The sequence below is a fragment of the Salvelinus sp. IW2-2015 genome, linkage group LG13 (assembly GCF_002910315.2).
Source record: "Salvelinus sp. IW2-2015 linkage group LG13, ASM291031v2, whole genome shotgun sequence".
NCBI lineage: Eukaryota > Metazoa > Chordata > Actinopteri > Salmoniformes > Salmonidae > Salvelinus > Salvelinus sp. IW2-2015.
Window position 1 is genome coordinate 13,092,524 of NC_036853.1, and position 24,126 is coordinate 13,116,649.

The 24,126-nt window shown below is 42.5% G+C and overlaps 3 protein-coding genes across 3 annotated transcripts in view; 2 read left to right on the forward strand and 1 right to left on the reverse strand.

The window, feature by feature from the left end:
* LOC111972153 (protein FAM78B) overlaps positions 1 to 21,203 on the reverse strand; it is a 35,789-nt gene extending 14,586 nt beyond the window's left edge. The window contains exon 1 of the mRNA XM_070446132.1: positions 21,127 to 21,203. The gene's annotated coding sequence lies outside the window, so the exon portion shown is untranslated. The remainder of the gene's footprint in view (positions 1 to 21,126) is intronic.
* LOC111972151 (forkhead box protein E4-like) lies at positions 14,691 to 16,506 on the forward strand. Its single transcript, XM_023999034.1, has one exon. The coding sequence runs from the start codon at positions 14,866 to 14,868 to the stop codon at positions 16,114 to 16,116; it is 1,251 nt and encodes a 416-aa protein (XP_023854802.1). The 5' UTR covers positions 14,691 to 14,865; the 3' UTR covers positions 16,117 to 16,506.
* Positions 21,204 to 21,252: 49 nt separating the features above from the next.
* LOC111972152 (forkhead box protein D2-like) lies at positions 21,253 to 23,602 on the forward strand. The gene has a single exon (XM_023999035.2). The coding sequence runs from the start codon at positions 21,716 to 21,718 to the stop codon at positions 22,820 to 22,822; it is 1,107 nt and encodes a 368-aa protein (XP_023854803.1). The 5' UTR covers positions 21,253 to 21,715; the 3' UTR covers positions 22,823 to 23,602.
* Positions 23,603 to 24,126: the final 524 nt, after the last annotated feature.

Below are 24,126 nucleotides of genomic sequence, written 5' to 3' on the forward strand. Positions count from 1 at the left end.
GTCAATGCAGATAGTCCAGGTAGCTATTTGGTTAAGTATTTAACTAACTATTGCCTTGGGGGTAGAAGCTGTTCAGGGTCCTGTTGGTTCCAGACTTGGTGCATCAGTACCGCTTGCCGTGCGGTAGCAGAGAGAACAGTCTATGACAAGCCAATAATGATTATTTTGAATGAGTGTGTTATGCAAAGGGGTTTAATTATGAGGATTGTTGTAAAGCAGTGGCCATTGGGGTGTGGGGCACTGCAGTCTGTTGTGTCAAGATATAGCCTGCCTGCACCTAGCCTGCCTGCACATATTTTTTTATCTATTTAAAGGTCCATAGCAAATAGCAACCACATGTTTTCATTTTTATTTGATATACTGTACATTACATTACCAAAGGTATGTGGACACCTGCTCGTCGAACATCTTATTCCAAAATCATGGGCATTAATATGGAGTTGGTCCCCCCTTTGCTGCTATAACAGCCTCCACTCTTCTGGGATGGCTTTCCACTAGATGTTTGAACATTGCTGTGGGGACATTACATTCCAAAGGTGTTCGATGAGGTTGAGGTCAGGGCTCTGTGCAGGCCAGTCAAGTTCTTCCTCACCGATCTTGACAAACCTTTTCTGGAAGAACCTCGCTTTGTGCATGGGGGCATTGTCATGCTGAAACAGAAAAGGGCCTTCCCCAAACTGTTGTCACAAATTTGGAAGCACAGAATCGTCTAGAATGTAATTGTATGTTGTAGCGTTAAGATTTTTCTTCACTGGAACTGAGGGGCCTAGCCCGAACTATGAAAAACAGCCCACAGACCATTATTCCTCCTCCACCAAAGTTTACAGTTGGCACTATGCAGGTAGCATTCTCCTGGCATCTGCCAAACCCAGATTGGTCCGTCAGACTGCCAGATGGTGAAGCGTGATTCATCACTCCAGAGAATGCGTTTCCACTGCTCCAGAGTCCAATGGTGGCGAGCTTTACACCCCTCCAGTCGACGCTTGGCATTGTGCATGGTGATCTTAGACTTTTGTGTGGCTGCTCGGCCATGGAAACCCATTTCATGAAGCTCCCAACAAAAGTCATTGTGCTGATCGTTGCTTCTAGAGGCAGTTTGGAACTCGGTAGTGAGTGTTGTAACCGAGGACAGATTATAATTTTTTCTACCCCCTTCAGCACTCGCAGTCCCGGTCTGTGAACTTGTGTGGCCTACCACTTGGTTGAGCCGTTGTTGCTCCTAGACGTTTCCACTTTACAACAGCAGCGCTTACAGTTGACCGGGGCAGCTCTAGCAGGGCAGACATTTGACGAACTGACTTGTTTAAAAGGTGTCATCCTATGACGGTGCCACGTTGAAAGTCACTGAGCTCTTCAGTAAGTCCATTCTACTGCCAATGTTTGTCTATGGAGATTGCATGGCGGTGTGCTCGATTTTAAACATCTGTCAGCAACGGGTGTGGCTGAAATAGCCGAATCCACTAATTTGAAGGGGTGTCCACACACTTATGTATATATAGTGAGTCTTACTGTGCACTGTTAACTCTATTACTACAGAATCTCAGTTATAGTTGCAACTCTGTAATCTAAGCAGCGAAGAATTACTTCATATAATAAACCACCTTGGATCAAAGTAAACGTGTTTAATTGACGTGGCCAGTGGAGTGCTCCTCTGCACTGCCTACAACAGTCCAATAGAGGGTAGTATGGGTGTGTCTGTAACTATCCATTGTCTCCATGTACAGATAGCTTTTCTGCTGACATCTTTCTAGTGAGTCCTAGTTTTGACATCCTGACCTGACCTCTGTCATATAATGCTTACCTTTTGTTTTATTCCCCATCTCAATGTTTGATGGTCCTCCTGACCAAAAATACATTGACATTACAATTAACCCTAGAACTCATTCATCTATTTTGTAATCCACATTTATGTTTGAATAAAGTGATAGTAAGGAAGTGAGCTTTATGAGTGCAGTCTACAATCCCATAATTCCTGGGGTTTCTCAGAGTTTTAGGATTGAATGCTTCGCTACTTTGCACCTCAGGAAGTGAAGTCTCCCTATTCCAGATATGACCGAATGGATGTCTCAGACTGGGATGACATGCACCAGCGAAACAAAACTTCTGACACTGCACTAATGAGGGGTGTGTGTTGGTGGCTAGCTAGGTGTCTACCAGGTGAATGGCCATTTGTGTGCCTAAAGTCTTGTGGAACATAATGGGTGCTGATCCCACCTCTTTGAGCTGGGCTTGGGCTCTTAAAGGACAATGGAATGACAGGGCGAGGGGTGTGGGGGAGGGAGATCTTTACTGGCTGTTAAGGAGATGTTAAAATGACCATAATCCTGTGCAGGGGACAAATTTAATTTATACCAACATTTTAAATATTTAACATATAATTGTTTGAAATCTATTTTTAATATAGTTTTTTTTATAACTCTGGTACTATTTTCACAAGTATGTGGTAAAATTTCACAACTCAGTACAAAACTAGAAACCTATCATCAAAAAGGCTGTTTTTTCAAAACTTTAAATACATTTTCAATTGACAAAGTACAACACACAAAGTCCCACAGTAACTATTTCACCAACCAGTGTTTCATCTAGAAATATCTTTCATATAACATTATTGCCTTTCACAATGCAATGCTCACAATACTTTATATGATTCTCTTCTCATTTGTTTAAATACATTTGACCATCACTTAATCCAACTGTGCTTAACGGTTAATCACTTAACCGCTTGGTAAACCTATAGATTTTAAACAGGTTGTCTACTATATATGAATTTTGAGAACTACAGAAATAAAATGTGTGTTTGTAAAGTATAAACATCTAAATGACATGTATGATACATGATAACGATACATAATGACTACTGGTTATTGCTAATTGATTTCACATAGTGGTAAGCACAGTTGGTCTCCATATGAAAGGGGGTGTGTGAACACTTGCAATTTCTTTCAACATGGAGCAGATAGACAGCAAGGGAGAGGAAGAAATTAAAGAGCCAGTGGACAAGGGACCCGTCAAAGAGGTCAAAGAGGTGGGCATGGGCCCCGTCAAAGAAGTGGACATCAGAGAGAGGGAGGCAGATGGCAGGGAACTGTTGTGTCTGTCCGGGCCATCGTTGTTGACCATGTGGTAAACAGAGGCTGCCAGATTAGTTCACCTCAATCTGAAAAGATCAACTCTCAATTCGATCATGAGAACATTTCTCCAAGAAAACCGGTAAGTCTGCATGATATGCACTATGCTTTAGCATTACGCTTACAGTAAATGACATATTGTAATGTATGTAAATTCACAAATCATGTTACAGTATTCTTACAGTATGATCTATTGACAGTATATTCTGTTCTACCCTCAGAATTGACAGAAGACCCCAAGGTGGTGGCTGTGGCCGTGTGCTGACCAACCAGCAGGATTGGGCAGTGGTGGAAATGGTAATGGCCAGGAATGACATGAGCCTCGCCAAAATAAAGCAGTCCATTGAGGAAAACAATAACAACTTTACCAATGGGTAATCCATCAGCCTACCAACAATCAACCACCTTTTAATGGGTAATCCATCAGCCTACCAACAATCAACCACCTTTTAATGGGTAATCCATCAGCCTACCAACAATCAACCACCTTTTAATGGGTAAYCCATCAGCCTACCAACAATCAACCACCTTTTAATGGGTAAACCATCAGCCTACCAACAATCAACCACCTTTTAAAGAGGCACTAGGTATCTATGACACACATTTACCTGGTGCCTGTTGAGAGAAACAACGACCGGGTGAAACAACTGTGGGCGGAGTATGTTCAGGTACAGCACTATATACCGTATTACTGTTACTATTTGATGCACATGCTACTTCACAATATCATATTGGAACTATACTGTAAAAATATCTACCAAAATATATGTTTAGAGGGTGATGGTGCTTGATGCTGCTGTGAACCGTCACAACTATGTCTTTGTTCATGAAGCGGGCTACAACCTGGCCAAAACGCGGCACCGTGGGCGGAACCTCATCGGCCAACGGGCGACCTTCCAAGTGCCTGGATAACATGTGGGAAACATCTCCATGTGTGCCGCTATCTCTGAAGATGGTGTGGTTGGATATCGGCCGTTACTTGGATCCTAAAACTCTGCACACCCATTGTGTTTCTCAGATAAATTGAGCAGGCCTGTCAAGGTGATGGGGTCACCTATGTCATTGTGTAGGATAATATCAGATTCCACCTTGCAGAGGTGGTTCAGGCATGGTTTGGGGCCCATCCCCGATTCATGAACCTATACCTGCCCCCATGCTGTCCTTTCCTCAACCCTATTTGTTTTTCAGCATGGTGGAAGGTTTAGATCGCCATCCCCATGAGCGTGCCACCCTCTTGGCCATGGATGAGGCATGGACGACATCAATGTAGACTCATGTCAAGCTTGGATTCTCCATGCCAAAAGGTTTCTCCCGCGGTGCATGAACAATGAGGACATTCACTGTGATGTGATGAGAATGTATGGCCAGATGCTCAAGACATGCTTGATGCAAATGAATGCGTGCCAAACGTTATGTTTTATATTCATTCATTTCATTTGTTTCAAGTAATTGTTTACATTTCATTACAGACAGTACACGTAGGTTACAATTACATCTGAAAAATACAATGTTTTTTTTGCATGAATGATTATAAAGGATGATTGCATTGATCACACTTTTGATTACACATTGGATAGATATTATGGAAATTATAGATTTTTGGTAAATTTTGTTGGGTAATGTAAGTGTACTGCATAATGTGAAAACTGTGTAATCTACTTTCAGCACTTCTAAGGGTGATTTGAAGCCCGTATTTTGCATTGTTTGCTATTGGATTAACTGGTAGTTAAAACAACTGAATTGAAAATATATCATTATGTTGTGGTGATTAAACCACTGTTCTCCTTACATTTCACAACAAACTTAGATTTTGATTTTGGTCTGTTACAGCGAGTGTAATCACCTAGCCTGCCTGTGTACTAGGGAGGTGGGGTTGTACAGAGTTAAATCACCTAGCCTGGTCTGGTGTACTAGGAGGTGGGGTGTACAGAGTGTAATCACCTAGCCTGCCTGTGTACTAGGGAGGTGGGTGTACAGAGTGAATCACCTAGCCTGCCTGTGTACTAGGGAGGTGAGGTGTACAGAGTGTAATCACCTAGCCTGCTGCTGTACTAGGGAGGTGAGGTGTACAGAGTGTAATCACCTAGCCTGTCTGTGTACTAGGGAGTGAGTGTACAGAGTGAATCACCTAGCCTGTCTGTGTACTAGGGAGGTGAGGTGTACAGAGTGTAATCACCTAGCCTGTCTGCTGTGTACTAGGGAGGTGAGGTGTACAGAGGGTAATCACCTAGCCTGTCTGTGTACTAGGGAGGTGGGTGTACAGAGTGTAATCACCTAGCCTGCCTGTGTACTAGGAGGTGGGGGGTACAGAGTGTAATCACCTAGCCTGCCTGTATACTAGGGAGGTGAGGTGTACAGAGTGTAATCACCTAGCCTGTCTGTGTACTAGGGAGGTGAGGTGTACAGAGTGTAATCACCTAGCCTGTCTGTGTACTAGGGAGGTGAGGTGTACAGAGTGTAATCACCTAGCCTGTCTGTGTACTAGGGAGGTGGGTGTTACAGAGTGTAATCACCTAGCCTGCCTGTGTACTAGGGGGGTGAGGTGTACAGAGTGTAATCACCTAGCCTGTCTGTGTACTAGGGAGGTGAGGTGTACAGAGTGTAATCACCTAGCCTGCCTGTATACTAGGGAGGTGAGGTGTACAGAGTGTAATCACCTAGCCTGTCTGTGTACTAGGGAGGTGAGTGTACAGAGTGTAATCACCTAGCCTGTCTGTGTACTAGGGAGGTGAGGTGTACAGAGTGTAATCACCTAGCCTGTCTGTGTACTAGGGAGGTGGGTGTACAGAGTTAATCACCTAGCCTGTCTGTGTACTAGGGAGGTGGGGTGTACAGAGTGTAATCACCTAGCCTGCCTGTGTACTAGGGAGTGAGGTGTACAGAGTGTAATCACCTAGCCTGCCTGTGTACTAGGAGGTGAGGTGTACAGAGTTAATCACCTAGCCTGCCTGGTTACTAGGGAGGTGGGTGTACAGAGTGTAATCACCTAGCCTGCCTGTGTACTAGGGAGGTGAGGTGTACAGAGTGTAATCACCTAGCCTGTCTGTGTACTAGGGAGGTGAGGTGTACAGAGTGTAATCACCTAGCCTGCCTGTATACTAGGGAGGTGAGGTGTACAGAGTGTAATCACCTAGCCTGTCTGTGTACTAGGGAGGTGAGGTGTACAGAGTGTAATCACCTAGCCTGTCTGTGTACTAGGGAGGTGGGTGTACAGAGTGTAATCACCTAGCCTGTCTGTGTACTAGGGAGGTGGGTGTACAGAGTGTAATCCACCTAGCCTTCGTTGTACTAGGGAGTGGGGTGTACAGAGTGTAATCACCTAGCCTGCCTGTGTACTAGGGAGGTGAGGTGTACAGAGTGTAAATCACCTAGCCTGCCTGTGTACTAGGGAGTGAGTGTTACAGAGTGTAATCACCTAGCCTGCCTGTGTACTAGGGAGGTGGGGTGTACAGAGTGTAATCACCTAGCCTGCCTGTGTACTAGGGAGGTGAGGTATACAGAGTGTAATCACACTAGCCTGTCTGTGTACTAGGGGGTGGGGTGTACAGAGTGTAATCACCTAGCCTGTCTGTGTCCCTAGGGAGGTGGGGTGTACAGAGTGTAATCACCTAGCCTGTCTGTGTACTAGGGAGGTGGGGTGTACAGAGTGTAATCACCTAGCCTGCCTGTGAAACTTGTTTGCTGCTGACCTTTCTGCTTTAATGAAGTTTCATGGAGATAAAGGTTGAACTCTGGGACTGGAGCCCTCAGTGTGTGTATGTGTGTGTGTGTATGTGTGCGTGTGTGTCTGTCTGTGTGTTTGCGAGCACACACGTGCTTGTGCGCTCCTCTCCTTGCTCATGTGGGGTGAGCCTGTGTGCGTTTGCACAAGCATAAATGTGTAGGCTGGGATGGGACATTGTGATTGCTTATGTACGTGTGTGTAGCTCTCCCTATCTTATCTGTCTGAGTCTGTGTGTGTAAAGGCCGTGTTTTATCACTGCTCTTCCCTCTCTCTGGGGAATAAAGGATCAGGGCTGCTGGGTGTCTGCCGGTGGGCTGTCTGTCTGTCCGTCTGTTTGTCATCACCAGGTAATGCCAGGGCCAGAAGGTGCTTTGAGGTGAACAGCTAGAGCTGCTGCTGCTGATGTCTAGGGTGATAACAGTAGGCTAGATTAGCACTCATTCAATCAATTAGGCCTTGGATTTAATAAATATATTTGCATATGGAATATACTGTAGCAATGACAGGAGACAACTTTGTGTCTACCTTTTGTATGATGCACTGTCATATACAGATGTAGGGTCTTAGTTTGATCACCCTGTTGCAGCACAACTTTCCTGCAATGCTGGAAAGGTAAAATGTGTAAAGTGTTTGAGGTTTAAAAAAGCTTCTGAAGTTCGTAATTTCCACTTTGAAACTTCAGACTTGATTTTCCATTACGAAAAACCTGTCAACTGCTACAAAATTGTCCAGTAGTTATAATCCACATAATAATTCATATTTCCTGCTGCTGGAGGATTATTTTCCTGTTATAGTAAACTGGTTCAAATTAAGCTCCTACATCTGTACTGTAGTATTAAACATGCAATATAATGATTTAATTTGTGTTGAGATGCTTTGGATATTCAGTAAAAACAAATAAATAGTCATAAATTGTATGCATGAAATATTGTATGTTATGATAGAGCAACTCTTAGTTGTTACCCCCTTTTCAGTGGCGAACAGAGTGGAATTCAGTCTAGTGCATTGAAGAGAGAGGGAGCGAGTGAGAAGTACCTGTTGACAGCTAGCACTATGAAAAGAGATGGTGAGGAGACTTTGAAAGGATCTCCTTGTCCCCTCTCACAGAGCGTGATTCTCTCTCACCCCTCTGTCCTCTGAAACTCTGACGTCTAATGCCGTGTCTGCCTGCGTCACCTCACTGATACCTAATTTAGTCCCGCAGAACAATATTACTTGATAAACTGGGGGGGGGAAATAACTCCCATCTTCAGAACCTTGTGTTCTGACATTTGAAAGGTAGATTAGGCTACTTTCATAGATCTTCAGTCGACACCCCCTCCCCATCTCTACACATGCACACGCACACACCCACAAAGACTACCCAGCCACCCGATCCAAACCTCATCCCCTCCACTCCTGCCAAAAGCCGCTACTCATCCTCCTCCAGTCTGGGCCACTTAGCCCCCCAGGAATGCTCCACACAGACTTATTTAGCTCCATCACAGCTTGTAGAAACATTCGGGGAGTTTTCATCTCACAGAAAAGGACAACATCTTATTTTAAGATCTAAACAACCTGTTCTTCTTCTTCCCCTAGAAACTCTCTGATGCAGTATGATCCTCTTGTTTGTCTTTCTCCTTGGTGGCCCTATGAATAGCAGGTAGTCCTACGAGACCCACCCTGTCAGACAGGAGCTCAGAGCATTAAGTTATTAGGCCCTCTTTGTTGGTGTGTGCCAAGTTAAAGCTAGAGTCCTTACTGTAAAAATAACAAAGCAGTTACCCCACCTCTGTTTCGGTAAAAAGCTGGGGGATGGGAGAAATGTAACCACTCTCAAATTCATATACAGAGCTATGGATGAAAGGACTGACCATCCATTATATCAAAAGTATAGTTTTAACCATGTTTTGAGGCTTTACATTTACATTGTTCACAAACATTGGAGTAAAACAAGCTTATAATTTGGGGTTCTGATGGGTTACGACAGTTGAACTAAGCTCATGAGGCATTTAGAAGTTATATTCTTCAAGAATCAATGGGTAAATATAATTAATTTATAAGTCCAACAATGGAAGTAGCAACTTTAAACAGTGAGTATTAAGGGAATGTCTACAACATCTTAAACACCATTCTCTGAGCTCTGCAGGACATTCAGTCCCCCAAAAACTCTAAATCTAGATCAAATCAGTATTTTTTGGCTATTCCATGACCTTCACATGAAAGGCTGTTGAAATGCATGGGAGGCTTTCTATTTAAACACTTTTACAAACGTTATTTTGCACATGCATTATTCACATGAATAATAACTTTGAGTGATAACATAAGCTAGGCCTACATTAGGCCTATAGCTAGCAGTTAGAGCGTTGGGACGATAGTTTGAATCCCCGAACCAACAAGGTGACAAATCTGTCGATGTGCCCTTGAGCCTAATTGTTCCAGGGTCACCGTTGATAATGGCAGACCCTGGCCGTGACCCCGCTCTCCGATGGTGTCTTAGGGAGAGTTGGGATATACTTTTTTTTTTCTCCAACTCACACATTTGTATTAATACACACTTGTACATATGTGAAATAGGACAAATATAAGCACCCATCAAATTATTATTATTATTAGTTATTGGGTAGACTACATTAGGAAAACCTAATATGTTGACAAAATCAGTCTATTTTCATACAGACCTAAGTAAATGTACTTCTTGATTACATTGATGATCTTCATGACTGAACGTTTGAGTTCATCCTGTCACAGATAACAGGAATCATAAGAATAACAATGTCACATGACCAATTTTCCAAACGCTTATTGGGTGTGCAATAACTAAGCGACGCATGTCACAGGTGAAAAATACAGGAAGTATTGTGGCGCCAAATAATCAGCGAAACATTTTGTCCATGCAGGGGGGTCAGTTGGGCTCACTTAGGGTGACAATGTTTCATAATGATTTTCTTCAAGGTCTATGACCCTAGAGTTGGAAAATGTGTGATAACAGTGGAGCAATGACAGCTTTCTCTGTGTTATCACTCTTTCTTTCATCCTTCCATCACATTCATTTTTCCCATAGGGATTTTACCCCATGACAATGCTCATGTTACAAAATGAATAACTAGCCTACTGATTTTGTTGCACTCGCTAAGTCTAGGGGTCTTAGGCCTAGTTAACCTGATTTAACATATGAATCTGTACCCAAGAGACAGCAAACTTTCCGAGTTCAGCGCCAGCTCCGTCTTGACCTCTTGGTTTGCCAGTCCAAGCAGATTATTTATATATTAATGGTGACAAAATAAATACGTACAAAAAACGAAACTAAGGCATGCCCAACTAAAGAGGCTTAACTAACACAAGGAAACAAGCAAAGGCTGGCTGAGAAGCTTCTGGCCTCCTATCTCTCCCGGACTGATAATCATCCTGATTGCTCACACCTGAGTAATTATCAAGGCTTCCTGGCAGAGCACATCATCTAAACCGGTTGCTGCTGCCCCCTGGGGATGGAGTGTAGAAATGGTAGTGTCTAATCATGCTCCTAACACCTGACCTACCTAACCTATTCCATAACACTCACATATACCCTTTAATTGCAAAGTAGGCAAAGTAAGCAGGTAGCAATAGCCTACTTTGCAAATATGCACTTCGGCTATTGCCACCTGCTTATTTCAAAGATGGTATGTGGGAGCATGTTGCCTGTGAGTGGTAGGCCTATCACTAGCTCTCCAATCCTGCCAGGAGGTTGATTTGACTGGGAAAGAACTGTTCACTCGACAAGGTGTGTATTTAGCTTTGATATAGTCCACAAAAACACAGTCATTATTTTATTTTATGCCAATTGAAACCGTATTTCCTTTCAGACCAAATGAAAGGAGAGGATGAAGGGTTATAAGGTAAATGGGTAAGTAAAGAAGAGCTGGGGCCACGGTTGGTAAGTCAATGAGGCCTACATACGCTCCACTCAGAATTGGAAACAATGACAACACTGAAACACATCATCTGTTGTTGCTTGTATTGCTTGCTAACTAGCTGGGCTTTATAGGTAGGAAAGGAAGAGTGAGAATGACCCAAAAGCATTATAAAGTAAAACATGGCCAACAGGGCTTGGCCAGTTCTTCAGTATTCCTGTCGTCTCAACATCTTCCACCTCGTCACCTGATTGTTGAACTGCTCTGCGTATCTGAAAACAGGACATCACCTCCTTTTTGGTGTCAGTAGTTCATTCCTGAGGCATGAGCGCAGCGCTGCAGGGTGTGTTGCTCATACCTGTTAGAGAGGGTTTCCTGACCTGACAGAGACCTAGGGGACAAAGTCTGAATAAACCAGTGACAGCTGCTGTGGCCATTATAAAAAGAGTTAACAGTGGAATTATATTTCAGTACATTATAGGTTTCATAGAGGTTTCATTATCTTTGTTAGCATTTGTTTGATTTCTATATGACCTATGACCCCAAATAACCCAGTTCTTTCGCCGTTGGACTTGGCGCTGAGGCAGTAACAGTGAAGTTGAGTAACAGAACAAGTCCTTTGTCTCACTTTCTGACTCCGTGTGCACTCTGTACATTCAGATATTTTGGTGTCTGATCTCCACAATGTATGTTGTGTTAGAGTGAGAGGAGGTTTGTGTGTGTGTGTGGTGTGTGTGTGTGTGTTGGTGTGTGGTTGTGGGTTGTGTGTGTGTTGTGTTGTGTTGTGTGTGTGTGTGTGGTGTGTGTTGTGTGTGTGTGTGTGTGTGTGTGTGTGTGTTGTGTGTGTGAAACCATATGCGGTGCTATAGCAGGGCAGTGTAGCGTGCAGTGCAGGAGCGAGCAGGGCCTAGCCAGCCCAGGAGAGCCCCAGTACTCTGGTAATCCCTGTGTTTTCAGGAGCCCTGGCCCGTACTTGATGAGCTTGGGCAAGAAAAGGGTAGAATTCTCTCTAGCGCGTTTCTCTCTCTTTCTCTCTGTCCCACTTTCATTCCCCCTATTTTTCTCATGCTTCCCCCCTCCACCCCTGGAGCCGCTTCGCCAATGAATGGGTTCTAAGTGTTTACTCAGCAACTCTCTCTTTCCCTCTTTCCCTTTTTCTCTCTTTCTCTCTTTCCCTCTTTCCCGCTTTCCCTCTTTCCCTCTTTCCCCTTTTCTCTCTTTCCCTCATTCTCTTTCTCTCTTTCCTTCTTTCCCTTTTTCTCTCTTTCCCTCTTTCTCTCTTTCCCCTTTCTCTCTTTCACTCCTTCCCTCCTGACCTCTTTCTCTCTTTCCCTTTCTTGTTTTCCTCTTTTTCTCCCAAAGAGAGAAAGAGAGACAGATGTGGTGATGCTAAACATGTACCCACAGAGAGAGAAACAGAGGAGAGATTATTATTCTCTTTCTAGCTGTGAAAATTCTAAATGTCTGTGGAGTCTGTGAGTTGATGTAGTAAGAACTTCAAAGTGGTATTCAGACATGCTTGGAGAATCTGACACCTTGAGTTCTTCTTAGCTGTACATTAATTATAAACAGCATCTCAAAGGTTTCTTAACAGAACTATCAATATTCATGTTAATGTGTCATATTGTAAATTAGTGACCAATTGAATAATTACATTTAGATAAACACTTGCATGTTGCATATACCATACATTTGTTGCTCCCTCACAGTGCTTGGAGTGCACTGGTGCAATGTGTTGGTGAAGGGGCAGACTGTGTGTGTGGTCTTGACTTGTTCTTCTATCCTCGTGGGGACCAGAAATCCCCAAATGTCCCTACAAGGATATTAAAACAAGGACATTTATCCCTTGTGGGGACATTTCTCACATCCCCATGAGGACAAGGGCTATTTTAAGCTTGTATTTTTTTATTTTACCATTATTTTACCAGGTAAGTTGACTGAGAACACATTCTAATTTACAGCAATGACCTGGGGAATAGTTACAGGGGAGAGGAGGGAGGATGAATGAGCCACTTGGATGCTGGGTATGATTAGGTGGCCATGACGGTATGAGGGCCAGACTGGGAATTTAGCCAGGCCACCGTGGTTAACACCCCTACTCTTATTATAAGTGCCATGGGATCTTTACTGATCACAGAGAATCAGGACACTCATTTAATGTCCCATCCGAAAGACGACATCTTACACAGTTTAGGGGCTAGGTTTAGGATTACGGTTAGGGGTTAGGTTTAGGTTTAGGATTACGGTTAGGGGTTAGGGGTTAAGGTTAGGGGTTAGGGAAAATAAGATTATTTTTTTGTGTGTGTGTGTGTGTGTGTGTGTGTGTGTGTGTGTGTGTGTGTGTGTGTGTGTGCGTGCGTGCGTGCGTGCGTGTGCGTGCATATTTGTCTGTGTGTGTGTCCGTGTGTGTGAGCACAGGGAGGTGGGAGGGTACAGGGATTACAGTGAGGCCGTAGGCCCCAGGGCAGAGGGACTGTTTCCTGGCCATAGCCTCTGTTTGTCCTGCCTGACCTGGCAGCTCTGGGGGCAGATCCTGCTTGGATACACCCCTGCTCCCACGCCTGTCTGAAGCTGTTAGCCACTGGCTGAGAGTGGCTAGCTGGGCTTAGTGCGTCTGAGCTGTAGGAGGGGTGGGTGCTGGGGGGGGACTTTGTGTTGGGAATGCTTAGTGGGGAGTGGAGAAGTGTAGAAGGGAGGGCGTTTATGGTTTATGACTTTGGTTTGATTCATTACACCATTTCTTTCATATCAGCCTGTGAGGGAGCCGGTAAATGAGCCCTGTTGGTTTAACCTTTGCTTTGAACACAGTGTCTCGCTGCCCCTCGTTCACACACACTCTGACTGTCCCCCCTCTCTCTTAGCCTCTCTCTCTCACACACACACACACGCATGCACAAACACCTACTAACACTGTCACACTCAGATAAACAAACCTTCAGAATATTATTTTCACTGGCAAAATGTATGTCCTCCATTTGATGCAATTCAAATCGTTTTTTTAATAAAGCCATTGAAGCTATTTAAGATTATTTTTATGTTGAAAAACGTATATCGAAATAGTTGTCTTGGTACATTATCTTCTGTGTCTTGTATTGGGTTATTAATGTAACACCCCCAATTTGACAAAATAATCAATTAGGAGTGCTATCATGTGATAGTGTTTTAATAGCTTGTCTGTATGGCGACTTTGTGCAATATGCTGTTCCTTATTACAATGTCCCAAAACATAACCCCTCCCCTCAGCCTTGAGGAAAGTTTCATTATCAATTTCCAAACATCCTAATGAAATGGAGGGATATTTTTCTTTTCTTCCCCAAAAGCTTTCACAGCTTAATTGCTTGTTTTTAATGGATTGTTATTATTTTTCAATTGGTGGATTGAGCGTTGGGTTTGGAATCCCATAGAGCAGCTCTGTCCATGTTGTTTCTGGCCTAGATATACACTGCAGTCCAGAGCAAACCCACAGAGACTCAGACACATGGAGAGAACAGAGAGGGAGGGAGAGCTCCCTGGTCCTTCACTTATCACTCACATAATACCTTGTGATTGGACCACTTAAACTGACTGTGTGTGCTTGTGTCAATTTAACACAATCACAACGTTTTACATTCACACTGTATTAAAATATTTTAGTAGCATCTAACATGTTTGATCGGTTATTTGAATGTAATGTTGCCTATATGCATTCCAACTTCAGAATATGTCATTAAAAAATGTGTTTTAGCTGTTTTAATGTAACTGACATAGGTCACAAGAAAAAAAAAACGAATTACGTTATTCATCCTAGAGTTACAGTGCAACTTCCTTACCACATATAATTTAGAAAAGTAGATATACCGGTATCTGAAAATCCTGATCTGTCAGGGGGCAGTACCCCCCCTTTTCTATCGCCAGTGTCGTCACTCGACCCCTGGTTTATAAAACTGTCCACGCCACGCACCTGGCAAGAGAGAATGCTCACTGACGGCGAGGTGGACAGGGACTCAAATTAACATAGGGAGGGACCCAAAACGCACGCACCGTCTCTGTACAAAACAATAGCAGACATCCCTCTCACTTTATGGTGCCTGCATTTTTTCAGGGGCAATTTGAATATTACTTTTTTTTTTACATTTCAAGCATACATTAAACATATTTTTTTATGAATCTTGCAAATTTCTCTTACTTTTCGGGCATGTGTAACATGACTGCTGAGTCCCAGCAGTCGCCAGCCGAGGCGGCCAGCCCGCTGGTCATGTCGCCTAACGTGAGTCTGGACTCCCCGTTACCGCCACCACCACGGATGCTGCAGGCCCGGACGAAGGACGGGGTTCTGATCAAGTCTGAGCCCCGGGGACCTAGTCCGAACACGAACCGAGAGGAGGGAGCTGCTCTGGGTCAAACCGAGGAGCTCAACCCCACGGGGAGTCGACGGAGGAAGAGGCCCGTTCAGAGAGGGAAACCACCCTACAGTTACATCGCTCTCATAGCCATGGCCATCGCCAACTCCCCCGAGAGAAAACTCACACTTGGTGGTATTTATAAATTCATTATGGAACGTTTTCCCTTTTATCGAGAGAACTCAAAGAAGTGGCAAAACTCCATCCGCCACAACCTCACCCTCAACGACTGCTTTGTCAAGATTCCCCGGGAACCTGGAAGGCCTGGTAAGGGAAACTATTGGACTTTGGACCCCGCCGCTGAAGACATGTTCGACAACGGGAGTTTTCTGCGGAGGAGGAAAAGATTCAAGCGCACTGACGTAAGCACGTATCCTGGTTACTTGCAGAGCTCTAGCGCGTTCACCTCGACCTCCATGGGCAGACCGGCATACCCCAACACCCTGTACCCAGGAATAGGATCGGGTTACGGATCACAGCTGGCAGGTTCCCCCCACCCGGGGATGCTGCATCATTATCAGACCTCTGCCGGGGTCAGTCAAGGGCAGCCAAGAATGTTCAGCATCGACAACATCATCAGCCAGCAGTCGGTGATGCAGGGAGGAGAGCTCAACCCACTGGGGTTAGGCGATGGAGACCTGGGCACCATGTCAGCTAGCTGCTCCCTCACTGGCACTGACCCCTCCAATTGCTTCCAGACGCAGACTGTTAATTCCTCAGGGAATTCACTGGGCAGAGGCGGTGGGGGACTGTCATCAAACCTGGCACCCAGTTATCCATACTCTTCCTCAGCATCCCCTCCCCACCTGCCTTCCATGACGCAGTCCAGTTTCTCTCCAGGTACTTCTCAGGTGTACTGCACCGGGAACCGGATGTCTCTACCGGCCGTGCGCTCCGGGTCTTGCGCCGAACACACTGAGCAACTATTGGGTCTCTCCAGCCCAATGAACTCTTACAACAACTCCTACATGAGGCAAGCCAACTTTGCGTCAGGACTAGATCGGTATATGTGAGAAACGGATTTTTATAGAGAAAAACAACAATAGAGCCTCAAAATACATTCCATTTGAAATAGGTGTGACACCTCTTCTTTGTTTGAAATGCCAAAATACATTCCATTATAGTTGTGTTCATTTCCCAGTGCTTTTGGTTCGTTTACCTTATGTGTTTTATGTAATTAATATTAATGTGTTCTTAAGATGTTGTGTAGCCTATCTGCGTGTACTTTTTTGTCCGAGAACAATTCCAAAGAACAAAGAAGATTTCTTAAACAATATCATTAGCCACATATACTGTTCTATTTTGTGAAAAGTAAATAGTTTATTTGTTTGTGAATTATGTTGAATAGGCCTACATTGTTATTTACCGTTTTTGGTTCGTGTAATAAATACATGTTTTGATAAGCATGGTCTTGTTCCTTGCATCTGTTGAACTGAATATGCCTATGATCTGCACGTACCCCTCTGATTTAAATTATGCCTACTTTAAATTAATATTTGATTGCTCATTATAATACTTTAAATCAAATTCCCATAAACCGTATTTGTTTTTCCTGTGTACCCAATAGCCTATACACTTACATTACCCAAACAAAATATTTTCTATTAATATTTCAGATATAGGCCTGCAAGGGAATTTCCACATTCATTCTGAAATATAGGCTACATACTTACTTTATAACTTCGTTAATGGTGTTGATATAATTCGTTTCCCGCGTGTAAATAAAAATGTCCAAATCAGGAATCGTGGGCCAAATGTATCGTGTTGAATTAGTTCTACCCAACTGTCTCATAATTTAACCTTTTGTTTTATTACAAACTTCTAGGGAATATAGGCAGTATTGTATTTGCATGACTTGTAAGATAATTTGTATGGGTTGTTATAGTAGGACAGAAACGTCATGCTTTACAGTTATTTGAAGTAATGTCACAGCATAAATGTTTGTAGCTCTATCATCATTTATCCATGTTTACGAACACGTTTCAGATTTGACCAAGAAGATCGTAGGCCAAACGGACCTCTTGATCTAGACATATTAACGCCTAAATAATATAGTGTTGCTGTTATTGTCAGCTTGTGTAGATTTTTTTGTATAATGTAGCCAAATCTATTGACCACATATAGCCTGCTGGCACTGCCACAATTGTCCCCCTCCCCCAACTGCATTGTTGAGGGAGCTGGCACACAAGCATTTCGCTGCACCTTTATACCTGCTGTAAACTGTGTACATGACGAATACAATTTGATTTAATTAGATGTTTTACAATATGATGTATTTTACATGCTCTTTGGCCGAAAATGAGCACGAGATATATTTGCTCACGTGTAGGCCAATGGTAGATAGCCTAGCTAATATGCATATTTGAGTTCTAGGGCCTATCTATGCACAACTTGGCAAGGACATAACATACATAAATGTATTTGTAATTGAATCCATGCACCTTTGCTATTCTAACTGTCGAACTGTGCCTCTGACGAGTCTGTACATTATTAGTCTGTAGCCTAATAGATTATAATTTACCCGTAGTTGGAGAGACACCTGGCGGTCTCTATCAAAAGTTTGTCTGGAGTGATTTGTGGATTGGAATTGGTGCCGGATTCTACAGTTTGTCCACTAGGTGTCATGCAATACAAATAAGTCACAAACTGAAAAACAGAGTAGCCTAAAAAATGAAAATAACGTTAGGCTGGGTGTCTGTACAGCACTTCGAGATATTAGCTGATGTACGAAGGGCTATATAAAATAAAATTGATTGATTGATTGATTGGTAATGTGATGTTGTTGAGTTTGTTATGTTTCCGGCCCAAAGTCCAATATGGATGGAAGTAAAATATGTTCTCATCCCTTGAGGAAAATGTAATATTTTGAGGCAATAACAAAAAACGTTTAGGCTACCATGTCCACCACTATAAAGGCTGCACAAACCACTATTTTGAAGTTGGCAGTCCATGGTGGTCCCAATGCAATCCAGACAAACATTTTTGGTTTATATCCTGCAAATGCTATAGGCTATTACAGACTAGTTTGTTTCTTCGTGTGATTTTGAAATAGACCAAGGCATATTACATGCCTCCTAAGTCATTCGTTCTTGTCAGTGTTTTTGTTTTTGGGTCTGGTGGAAATGCAGACCCATGAGATTGCCAAATCTAAGTCTTGGTTTGGAAGATGATCAATTGTAATTGTGCATCTATAATCAATGGCAGGGTTGGGTAGGTTACTTTCTAAATGTAAGCCATTACAGTTACTAGTTACCTGTCCAAAATTGTAATCAGTAACGTAATTTTGTATTACCAAAAGTCATTAATGTAATCTGATTACTTTTAGAAGTTTTAGAAGAAGACCCAAAGGATCCATCAAACGCATTTGGTGTGTCATCATAGTGGTCTCTGACTTGTGGTCAGACTTGCTCATCTGGAACAAACTTAAACTTGTGCCTTTTTTCAATGCTGAATTGAATGTCATTGAGAAAACAGAAAGGTGTCATTATGTTTTTTTCCCCCTCAAACATCCTTTCTATTTTTTTTAAGTAATCCAAGAGGTAATCATCTAGTTTTAAAAAAAGTAGGCAATCTGTTATCTGATTACAGTATTTTTGCTGTTAACGTTACTGATTACAGTTACAGTTTTTTGTAACCAGATTACATGTAATCAGTTACTCCCAAACCCTGAATAATAGGCAAAGGCTACATAATGTTTTTTTTTGCCAAATCAATTCAAGTCTAAGATGGCGAGATAGCTTCTTGAGAGAACAATTATGAATTGAGATTTGACCTTTCGCCCATGCAGTTGTCTGGTTCCTCAACTCAGCGATGTGAACAATGCAACCTCTACCAGCTGACGGTCCGGCTCGACCTGCCCTGGCTGGGAAGGATTGGGATTGGGAAAGGGGTCTGTGATGGATTTGCTGACTGAGTGAGTGTGTTTAGATAAAGTACAATTGAGAGGACCTCATGGTCGACTCCGGACACTTTCACTTCCGCACGGTTAGGCTAGGCTATACCTTCAACCGCTCTCCACCTCCGTAACAACTGAACTTGAGAGTCATGCATCAGATGTAACATGTATCCAATTGAGTTGGCATGAATTGACGATATTTTTTATTCGACTTTAGGTAAATTAAATGTAGTTTATCATTGCTGTGCGATAACTTGCTTTTGCAGGTGGGGATCGCCTAAAATGTATTTCCCCTTTTTTTTCATGATATTTGGGCCTGTATAGGGAAAATCCTGAAAGGTTCGTTGAAATATCGATTTGAATATTACATAAACAAAAGAAAGCCTTTTTAACCTACACAAACGTTGCCAATAAAGTTGCTGTGGTGTTTTGGGCAGGAGAAGCCTGTGTTAACATGAAGGGTCCTGTTAGCTGATGGTCCTGTACAGAGACGGATGAGGTGCTGATGTGTATTACAATAACGCCATGTTTCTGCAACATAATGAACTGGAATGCGAGCGCTGCTCCCCTGCTGTCATGAAACACACAGACCCATCATCTGTTCGGTCCATAGCATACATAGCGTACTCTGACGAAGACGAATTAAAGCAGGTTGCAGGCGCATATGTGTTTGTCTATATGTGAATGATGTAGAAAATGTAGATGGATAATGTTTTGACTTTTGACAAGTTAAACATAAAACCCGTGAGAAGTGATCGGGGAATTAATGGAACACATGTTCATGGAATTCCATAGCTCGTGCTGCCTTTCTCCTCTGAAAATAAATAATGAAAGGGCATATTATTATTAAACCCTGTTATTGTTTGTCGTATAATTAGGCCTATCATTATTATTACACAGTAGTAGGCTAATTATATCATTTTATCATTCACGAAGGATTCTTTCCATGGAAAAAATTATCCCATAGTCTCAATTCTGAAAACATTGCTTTCAATTGTAAAACTTGCACTGTGGAGTTATATATTATTTACCTGTCAGTTTCGGCTGTGAATTACTATATCAGCTCCATGTTTCAAATGAATAATCAGAATATATATGTATGTATGTATGTATGTGAAACTTTGTAAATCTCCCTTTCGATAACAGTTTCATGTTGGCTTCTATTCTCCTTAACAGAAGTAAGAATTCATACGTTTGTTTAAACGCAATGGACTCAATAATAATAGTAATAATAATATAATTAATAATAATAGGCTAATACAAATAATACATTATAATAATAACACATTTGTACAGTTTAATAACACAATTATACTGTTTATAACATATGTCGTGATTTGACTGAATTAGGGTTTCAATATTGTAAAATGTACAGTTAATAATACCGTTTTTCAATTGTATTACAATGACTGTGTATTATCAATGACTGTGTATTATCAATGACTGTGTATTATTAATGGTTAATAGCATATGTGGTAATCAAAGTCAAAATGGTAGGCCAATAATATGGGATAATATTAGACCCAAACGCATAACGTCATAGAAAACAAAATAACCACTTATTATTAACTGCAACGATAATAAGCAATTATTGGAGCACTTTTAAATCGATTTAAAGCCATCGTGGATATTTGTATTGCATCTAAAGCAATATTTTTGTTTTGTTTAAAAGGGTATGAGAGCGTGCATAATTGCAAAATGGACAACGAAATATTTTGGATATTTTACAACACATTTTGAAATTGAGTAGGCCATAATTTGAATCATGTTGTAAATCAGATTCAAGTGACAACTGAATTAATCCACTGACTAACAAACAAATACACGAAGATGTTTTAGCCTTGAAATCCTTCTTCATAAATATGCAAATTGTCTGGTATTGGACCTGGGCTGTGTTATGTAGTCTATTTATTATCCAATCAACTAACTCCGATTCTTAAGAATTGAACCCTATGAGGTGTCAATACCCCTGATACTATGGACACGTCCATCCTGTTTGTCTTTTGATATAGCTACAATGCATACCAACAACATAAAACCAATACTTTTGATGATATTCCATATTTAGAAGATGTGTGTGAATTGGAGTATCGTTAACCCAAGAGAAGGTGTAAAGTAGTGCACTCACCATCTCCTCCCCGTGTCCGTCTTCCCTTCCCTTTTCCCTTTCCTTCAATTCCTGGTAACAGTGACACCGTGACCACGTGATTTGGACGGCTGAATAAATAGCTTTTGAGAGCTATGAATGGGAATAGTATGAAGTTCACGCAGGATACTTGCTCCGTGCCTGTGCGTAAAGATATTCATACAGATATGCAACAGTAAACTAACGACCTAAAACACAAATGAGTGCAAGGAAGAAACATTATTATTGTATAAATGCTTGTAGTGGTCTTCAAGTAAATAGCTTGACTGAATTTTCCATTCCAGTTTTGTTTTCCTGCGCTTGAATTCAGAAGAGTTTCATCCTCGGTGAAAGACACCACAGCCTCCATACCAACTGGTTGGAGTGGCGTTACACCTGGATCCATGCGTAGTCTTGCTCTCTTCTAGATTCCACTAATGTTTCTATGCAGCTTGGAGAAGTAAACAGGAGTTCGCTTTGGTCATCTGAAGAGCGGTTGAGTGCTTTACGCACGGACTGAGTACACCCAGCTTGGGAGCTGAAAAGACTCGGCACGGAACGAGAGGAAGGAAGAGAACCAGTCTCTCCAAGGATGACTCTAGGTACGGATATGTCCGACAACTCTGCTTTGTCTGAAGATGTGGACATAGATGTGGTTGGGGGAGACATCTCGGCTGGCAAGGATGGGAAATACCTTCATCACGATTTCCTGGACAATGACTCGGACGATAATTTGTCTCAGAACGCGGGGGAGAGGGGTTCCTCCCCCAGCCTCAGCAGCTCCGAGTGTCCGGCTGACCAGGTTGGAGTTGGTATAGATTCAGGGGCCATGATAGGTGATAAGCCTGGTAAGAACGCTCTAGTCAAGCCCCCGTACTCCTACATAGCCCTGATAACCATGTCTATCCTCCAGAGTCCCAAGAAACGTCTCACTCTCAGCGAGATCTGTGAGTTTATTAGCAACAGGTTCCCGTATTATCGGGAGAAATTCCCCGCTTGGCAAAACTCCATTCGTCATAATCTTTCTCTCAATGACTGCTTTGTCAAAATCCCACGTGAGCCTGGCAACCCCGGAAAAGGCAACTACTGGACCCTCGACCCGGAGTCCGCAGACATGTTCGACAACGGGAGTTTTTTACGCAGGAGGAAGCGCTTCAAGAGGCACCAAGCCAACGAAATCCTCAGGGACGCCGGGGGGTTCCTGCCCGGGTTTGGATACGGCCCTTATGGGTACAACTACGGACTTCAGCTGCAGAACTTCCATGCACATAACCCCTATCACCCGCACCTCCCAGCAGGCGCTTTCCCTTTCCAGAATACATCTTGTGGATTCCCCTCGCCAGCCTCAATATTCCCCACGCCACATCCCCTGCCCTCTCTATTAGGGGCTGATTTACGAAAGCCATTCTACCCTCAACTAAGCCCGACCTTGCCCGGCCTGGCGCCTCTCAAGACGGACACTAACACTCCGACTCGGCCCTCTTTCTCTATAGACAATATAATCGGTGCAGCTAACTCCGTGGCCTCCCCGTACAGCGCACAGTCGGGCAGCCACAGTCAGGCTCAGATCCTGGCCATGTTGAACCCTGCACTCGCCTCAGCTTCTAACCACTTGAACCTCTCGCAGGAAGCAATGCTTCAGCCTGGCTTACAGACATTCTCCAGCAAAACTACAAATCTAAACATGTGTCATTTCTAAACTGGCAGCAAAAGCAAAACGTGCAGAAATCCTATTAATCCATTATGCTTCTATTCGTCTTATGTGAAGGTAGGATAAACATTATTTGAGAAATAAGAGTGTTGCTCTTCCCGTTGTTTCTTAGATCTGATCGGAGAGAGGAAAGTGAAAAGGTGGCTATATTTATGGATTGTAAATATGTATAGGATACACTAAATGGAAGATTCATGATGAAGTCAGAAAACAAATTCTAAGACAATGTTGAGTGTATTCGTTGGCCTACATTGGCCTAGGCCCTCACCTATCGCGAGCAAAGATCCAGCTATTTTAACGCAAGTTAAATTTCATGTAATCTCACTGTGGGGAAGATTTAATTGTTTCTTAACTATAATTGAGATTTTTATTATGGTTTATATTGTTTTATATATATTGTGTGCGTTGTGAAATAAAGCACTGTTAATAGGCTACCGAGACGCAAACTCAGGTTTTAATTGTTAGAAAGCACATTGAGACAAGGGGGGTTATTTAAACAAATCTAACCTTTCCCACTACCCCTCGTTCTCTTAACACCGGTGTTGTGGTGAATTTGTATGGATAGTGTTTCATGTTGTCAGTGGACAGATATGTGGTTTTGGTGTAAAGCGCATTACCTCTCATCCTGTTAAACTGTTGTGCTTTCGTTCCTGTCTATTTCATTGAAATCAATCAGTGAAACGTATGTTATGTGTACAGACAGACACTTAATGTTCATAGGTCATTTTTTGTTGTAATGAAAATAATAATAAATGTTTGTGAATTTCAAAATAATTTCGTTAACCTTTTTATTGGAACGTTTTATTGGCCATATGCCTGCATACATAGGTCTACTCAAACATTTGAATACCCATTAAGACTTCAAAGCCTAAAATCCCACAAGGAAATAGAAAATATGCTTACGTTTTTATTTATCTAGCTCCGAGGTCAAACTTCAATCTGTATGTGTAGGCCCAGTTTGAACGCTATACGCAGGTCTTTGATAGTCCTACTACGAGCCGCTTTCTGAAACGATTATGAGCGTTCATAGTCATTTACGCAATAGTGCCATAGGTTTAAATCTCAGTTAAATCTTGCGTGCAACGATAGGAGTATTTATTACTTCTCTATTATCAATTTTACATTTTCAAAAAGTAGCCCATTTATTAGCCCATATACCACTACAGCCAACAAGCGTTAAAATCCAGATTTGTGATGTCTGAACTCCCACATTTGGCTGTGAGATATATTCTGGAAGAGTGGGCATGTATTCATTCCTCTTATGTGGCTCTCAGGGCGTTTATAATGGACTC

Coding starts and splice junctions, on each gene's coding strand:
- LOC111972151 (XM_023999034.1), top strand. CDS start 14,866: ATGAATCTTGCAAATTTCTCTTACTTTTCGGGCATGTGTAACATGACT.
- LOC111972152 (XM_023999035.2), top strand. CDS start 21,716: ATGACTCTAGGTACGGATATGTCCGACAACTCTGCTTTGTCTGAAGAT.